The 7,419-nt window shown below is 41.3% G+C and overlaps 1 protein-coding gene across 1 annotated transcript in view; it reads left to right on the top strand.

The window, feature by feature from the left end:
* The window catches only part of LOC117820971 (paired box protein Pax-7-like), a 58,430-nt gene that overhangs the window by 28,449 nt on the left and 22,562 nt on the right, over positions 1-7,419 (top strand). Inside the window, exon 5 of the mRNA XM_034694932.1 lies at positions 3,599-3,798. Within this exon, the coding sequence (XP_034550823.1) occupies positions 3,599-3,798 (200 nt within the window). The remainder of the gene's footprint in view (positions 1-3,598; positions 3,799-7,419) is intronic.

Here is a 7,419-nt window from a genome sequence, read left to right as displayed (position 1 = left end):
ATCAGGAAGATGATGTAAAAAAAAAACAAAAAACAGACAACACCTGAGGATGTAAAAAAAAAAAAGAACACAAGACCTGAGGCTTTTGTGTGTCAAGAGATCAGCAGGTAACGGCTGCAAAAAACTCAAAAGTCCTGAATATAAAAATAAGCCTAATGATGCATTGATTTAGAGGTTGTAACATTTAAAATATCACCTGCTCCAGTCTTTTGTTGGATGTATTTTATCAACCTTCAGTGCTGTGAATATGTCGTCTCCTCACCTCCCTCCTTAAACTCTGGAGGCAACCTGAGGTGACTGTTTTTGTTGTGAGGTGATTCAAAATTAAACAACATAATAGGCAAACAAAAAACAGCAGCCTCACAGCCATTTTCCTCCGTCTGGGGCCAAATCCATTCAGAGTGTGTGAGAGGAGTAAATACTGCAAGCAAAGAAGCCTTGTTGTGTCCCCCATTCCTCCCTCCCTCCCTCCCTCCCTCCATCTTTCCCACCTCTTCCCCTCTCCTCCTTTAAATCCAGCAGCATGTGGAGGGAAAACAAATACAGTCCATCCCGTCGCAGCAGCACCCGCAGGACTCGAGGTGCCTTTTGGAAAGTGATCCCAGCCCACTGCAGCGGTCTCAAGTGTTGTCACGCCGAGTTAGTGCCAAATTGCTTTGCAGCAACCCCCCCAAACCCTTCCCCTCCCCTCCCCTCCCCCATTCCTCCCCCAGCCTAACAGCAACAAACAACACATGTACCGTGTGCAGGCTTCCTCTAAAGATGTGCATGTGTATAAAAATATATACTTCTACCTTGGTTTTTAGGAAAACAAATCTTTGCAGGGACTAAATGGTAAAAGAATTGATTTAATTAATGCAGCAGCATGTCCTACGGCCACATGTAATCCTTTGAGAATTCTCTAGCGGGAGCTTTTGGGAAGGGGGGGGCAGCCAAGGGGGAATACAAAAAGATATTCTCCCTGAGACTCTTCCAGTGGCCTGTAATGGGAGCCATGCACTAATCCCATAATTCCTTGTTTAATTAAACTACAGAGCCGACCCTGTAGTTGTCTAAGCCAGTTTGATGCTTCTTTTCTCCCTTACTTCTTAAGAACATGATGAAGTTGTGCAAACAATGAACACTTAAACAAACAAATCAGGAAACAGACATGCCAGCCACACAGTACACAGAATTTAGACTACAAGCCTGCAAACCTTTGCTTACTGAGTATCTCTTCACTATCCAAACAAACTCACCTGAACCTTTAAAAGCTAAAAGCTGTGGGCTCTGTAAATAAACTCCTGCAGCTTAACACACTGCACATTTAAATACAACACACTGTATCATTAAATAACACATGAATCTTTAAATACTACACACTGTACCTCTAAAAACGACATACTCTACCTTTAAATACAACAAACTGGACCTTTAAATAATAAATGAACCTTTAAATACTACATACTGTACCTCTAAAAACTACATACTGTACCTTTAAACTCAACACACTGTACCTTTAGATAACACATTAACCTATAAATACTACACACTGTACCTCTAAAAACTACATACTGTACCTTTAAATACAACAAACTGTACCTTTAAATAATACACATAGCACATTTAAATACTACACAATGTACCTTTAAATACTACACACTGCACCGTTAAATACTACACACTGCACCGTTAAATACTACACACTGTAGCTTTAAGTACTACACACTGTAGCTTTAAGTACTACACACTGTACCTTGAAGTACTACACACTGTATCGTTAAATACTACACACTTTACTTTTAAATACTACACAATGTACCATTAAATACTACACACTGTACCTTGAAGTACTACACGCTGTACCTTTAAATACTACACGCTGTACCTTTAAATACTACACACTTTACTTTTAAATACTACACAATGTACCATTAAATACTACACGCTGTACCTTTAAATACTACACGCTGTACCTTTAAATACTACACACTGCACCGTTAAATACTACACACTGTAGCTTTAAGTACTACACACTGTACCGTTAAATACTACACACTGTAGCTTTAAGTACTACACACTGTACCGTTAAATACTACACACTTTACTTTTAAATACTATACAATGTACCATTAAATACTAAACTGTACCTTGAAGTACTACACACTGTACCTTTAAATACTACACATTGTACTGTTAAATACTACACACTGTACCTTTAAATACTACACATTGTACTGTTAAATACTACACACTGTACCAGTAAATACTCTATGTTATAGGTCATCATAAGCATGTAAACTTCAGTTTACTTCAGACTTCATGAAAAACGTTGACTTTCAACAAAGTTTTGCAGAAGTGTATCCTCTTTCTATCCCGCTGAAACTTGTGTTTTTGAGCAACTTGTTTATATTTAGGTATTTTTCTGCATATTTATTAATGTTTTTGAATTTACTTCTCTTCTTTTAAGCAACAACTCAGAAAGGCAGATGAATAACAAACCCCTGCGTATGTTTGCTGATGTTGGTTTTGTGTGGGATTTTTTTTACCCGTGGGCGCCAGGTTGGATGCCATTTGCCTAAAATAATATAAAACAGAGGAGTCTTGGGGTCAGTTTGCAGCTCTCTTTGTCTCAGTTGTATTCCTCTCCCGTCAGGTTAGACATTACTACATCATACTGCTCTGGATAGAGAATGACACGACTGTGTTTTAGATGAGTTTATCTTCATACATGATGATAAAATTTACAGAAAACTGAAACAGGATCTAGAATAAGACCTACAAAGTGTTGTAGAGGCAGAAACTAAGCTCTAAGAATCTGGATCAACATCCTGATTTAACGGCCTTTTAAGTTCTGTAAGTTAAAGCCAATGTAAGTAAAATTATTACACACTGACACGTGCATACATTCATCCTTCTTCATTGCGCTCAGATTGGATCTTTGATTGATATGTTGCAGCTAAAATGATCCACATACCACCTGCTGTGTTTTTGTCTGCACTCTCAGCCTGGTTTGAAACAGATATGTGCGTGCATCAGATAATCCAGCCTCTCTCTGAACAGCAGCGTGGACACATTGTGTGTGTGTGTGTGAGACTGAAATCAGCTGCACAATAAATATTTTGGGACTATTTTCAGACCGCTGTTGTGTGTTCATCTGCACTGCCCCGAGGCCCAGAGTGAAAGAATAGTGCTACACACATCACCAAGGTGGTCTGGAGAGATTAGCACCCCTTGTTACACTCAAACTCTCTGCACCCTGCCCTGGGGGGTGCTGGGAAATGCTGATTTTTCAATGTTGAATATATATAGAACTGAAGCACAAAAATATTGTTTTGTTTTGTAAATAACAAAACAGAGAAATCATTGGAGGCCGAGCTATTTGAAGCACCAAACATCCGTTCTTACTCTGCAGCTCTCTCTGGATTTGTAGGAGGTTGAGCTGCGTTTTTATCTCTGCTGCATAATGATGCAATCTCTCACAGATAGATTATAAAACCACAACACAACTGGACTCATACAGATTACGATACAGCTGGATTGGATTGATTCTTGGATATCCAGGAGTATGCTAAGATGAAGTGACCCTTGTTGTTTTCTCCTCCATGTGTTTGTCCAGGCAGCCGGATGGATGAGGTGTCAGACGTGGAATCGGAGCCGGACCTCCCCCTGAAGAGGAAGCAGCGCAGGAGTCGGACCACGTTTACAGCGGAGCAGCTGGAGGAGCTGGAGAAGGCCTTCGAGAGAACACACTACCCCGACATCTACACCAGGGAGGAGCTAGCCCAGAGAACCAAGCTGACCGAAGCCAGGGTCCAGGTGAGATCACATCCACTGTCCAGTCAACTAAGAGAAGTGTGAAACATGCATGTGTGCATGAAAGGTTATTTTTCCAGAGTTTGGAGTCCTATCTTTAATATAAGGAACTGTTGTGCAAAGTTTTAGCATCTGATAAACCTCGAAACAACCTGCTGTTGAAACTGGACTTGATATCTGAAGCAGTAAACCTCTTTCAAACACACACTGACTCCTGAAATGTTCCCCCATCACCTGGAGGGGTTCATGTGTGAATGCAAATGGACAAATCTGTTCAGCTGGACTTTATGGACTTCTTTTCATGCCATTCCCCTGCTGCAAAGTCTGGGTGAACCAATGTGTGAATACAGCTGGTTTTTGAACGTTCACAGACGGCGAGTTTGGAAAAAGTCAGGACCAGAGTTTCCTGAATTTGTTTGGACTTAAATTAATTCTAATCCTAAATGAACAGAGTGTGTGCAGGAAAGGTGGTGAGGATAAAGGCTACATAAAATGTGGAGTTGGGTTTAAAGTGTTTCGTAGTCAGTGGTGAGGGACAAACATTTTGATCCTGTGGGAATATTTGAATGTTTATATTATTACATGTTTAAATTTCCAAGATAAGAAGGCTGAAGTTTGAACTTTTAAAATATCACACTATATTTATTTCTCATGTAAAGCTTGTTTAGCTGATCCTGCATGCTACCTCTACTTTATAACCTAGCTGCGTTAAATACTTAATCCTGTCCTGCTCACCCTGTCGGGATTCTAATTCACATAACCACCACCTCACTGTACAGTATCACTGACTTGCATCACTGAAACACTCAACATGTCCAAATATGGAGTGATATCTCCTAATTTCATACTTCTTATGTGTTGAGGCAGATATCTCACTTCCATAAGTCTGGTTCTGCTTGAGGTTCCTGCCTGTTTTCCTCCACTGTTGCAAAGTGCATGCTTGTAGCAGCATTTGTGGATCTCATTTGTGGCTTGCTCTTCATTCAAAGTCTCATGAGATAAGTTTTTTAGAATAAGGTGCTCCATAAACAAAGAAAAGATCGATTCCTCTATGACTTTTAGCTGATTTTGGAAGAATGGCAGTGTTTCTGTCGTGACCTATGTTGTGTAAGATCACAAAAGTAGTTCCCTTACCGTCTTTTGTTGATACTGCTGCTGTATTTTTGCTCATTTTATCATAATAAGCATCTTTTTCTGGTTATACAAACTGATACAAGTCTCATCTCTGATGCATATAGCAATCAAACAAGGCCATAAAAATAATACTAACACTCACCATTCACTACAATGTATATTATTTCCTGAAACATGGTTCAACGTGGTTCAATATGGTCCAAATTCCAATATCTACACCTACGTAGATGTCAAAACCTTTATTTCATCACTGTGCCAGAAGTTGCAGCACTACTTTGTGTCTTGAGCTTTGTTTCCTGATTAAAAAATAAGGAAACAGCTGAAAGTTTGATTCAAGAGCATCATGACTTGTCAGAAGAACCATCCTCATAAATCCTTGATTAAAACAGGAACAGAAGGTTTTTATTGAAGCAGCTCTCCATCACAGAGCAGATCCTGTTCTCTGCACTTGGATCTTGGTGCAGATTGAACCTCAGCCTCTGTCCTGTTAGATTTCTTCATCACACTCACAATATTTCTATTGAAGACCAAACTCCATATTTACCCGCTCTGCCTCTCTAACGTTCACACACACATTCAGTAAACCTCTGCAGACTGCCAGCTGTTCCTTTCTCAGCTGAGGAACCTGTCTCTGCTTTGCTCCGGGTTTGACAGCTCCTCAGAGGATGTACAGTGGAGGTCTAACAACAGCTGTGAGGTGTTCAGTGGAAGGGGCTGGGAATGGGATGGGGGGGCTACATTCCTCATGCATGTCTCACTGCCCAACATCTTGGCTGGAATCTGTGTTTCCCACCACTTTCAAGCCCACCAGTCGCTGTAAAACTCACAGAAGATCACAGACGGGCCCGGCTGTCTCACGGGAGCTTTAATCCTGCACAGATACGTGGGTCAATCAAGACTCAGGAAGACCCACAGAGAGGCAGAGGGACCAGTCATTGGTCTACTTCTTAAACCTGAAGACTGAAGAATCACCAATATACCTCCACTGGACGGCGGCCAACCCTCATTTATCCTCGTTCAATGCAAAGTTTCATCAGATATTGTTCTAAAGTTCATCGTGGTCACTCCTCAGCTGTCAAAAACGATCTGTCAGCGCTTGGATTATAAGGTTTGAACATCTGTTCTGCCCTACAAAGGAAGTTGAGACAGAAAGGATTTACAGTTTTCCAGCTGGTCGACTAACTGTGAAACAAACACAGAGTTTTTAATCATTAAATTACCTTTAAAGGGATATTTCAGTATTTTTTTAAGTAGGAGTTACATGTCACTAGTTAGTGTACTAGCCACAATGGATGCGGGTCAGCTTGGCCCCTTCAATGAGAAGCTGCAGGCGGCAGTTTTCTGCAGACGGGGCCGATTCTGTAACATCATTTAGCTCATTTTGAGTGATTTCAAATCAAACAATCATCTCGGTTTGGGTGTATGCTCTACTGAGAATTTTTGCAGCACTTTGACATCAGAAAGCACTATTTGCAGAATTAACAGACGTGTTCTTCCACCTGCATCGCTGCAAGGGATGAATCGGAATCTTGAGATGCAAATCAGGTGGACAAATGAAGTCCAGAAGACTTTTCTGCAAACTTGAAATACCCACAATGATTTGTTTGATTCAGCGCCTGGTTGCACGATCATTTCCCCAAGAATACACACATGCAGTTTACATTCTGCCTTTTAAATGTATGAACAGAGTGAAATAACACTCAAAGGGTTCCTGTCTCCTGTAGTTGTGGTCAGGTGGACGTCTCTCTCTCTCATTCACTCTCCTGTCTCCGCTCTGCTGGATTTGGACCGTGCAGTCGATCAGTCCCAGTCTTCTTCTTCCTCTCCTACCCGTCTTGCAGTAGTTCCTCGGGGCGACAACACCTGTTCTAATTATTTGAGTCTCCTCTACAGAAATAGGAGACCAAATGATCGGCTCCACTTGAAAGGCATGTTTTCATTTTGTTCCAAATGAAAAAGGAGGATTCCTGGAGAAAGTGGGCGGGTGGGAAGCTGGAGGCGATACGTGGATTCCTGCTGCAGCTCTGCATGTGTGTGAGTGTAGTGTGTCTGCTTGTATTAACTCATGTGAGCAGTCCTATGTAGTTTGATTCAAGGGGCACAAATGATGAAAATGCTGTTACCTGTGTGTCCTGATGTGTGTGTGTGTGTGTGTGTGTGTGTGTGTCACACGTTGCAGCAGGCACAGATTCAGGCTCTGTGAGGAGTGTGTTTCGTGCAGAGCGACAGGCTCGTACTCGCTCTGAGCTTCTGTCTTTAAGTTGCTTTAATTAAGAACTTTGAAATTGGTGCCCCGCTGAGTTTAAAAAGAGAAACAGTTTAGCTTTTGGCGAAACACCCCCCTTTGTCATTTCACAATCTGCTTGATTCTGCTCTCCTTACAAGAGCAGACGGAAATAAACGTGTGTGTGTAACCTGTCCCTGTGTCTGACATCCTTTTAAACCCTAAAGAAAGAACAAAACACCTTTTGAAAACAGGTGATTGAGGCT

The sequence above is a fragment of the Notolabrus celidotus genome, chromosome 11 (assembly GCF_009762535.1).
Source record: "Notolabrus celidotus isolate fNotCel1 chromosome 11, fNotCel1.pri, whole genome shotgun sequence".
Lineage (NCBI taxonomy): Eukaryota > Metazoa > Chordata > Actinopteri > Labriformes > Labridae > Notolabrus > Notolabrus celidotus.
Note: the sequence above shows the minus strand (reverse complement) of the source record. Positions and strands in the feature narration are given on the sequence as shown.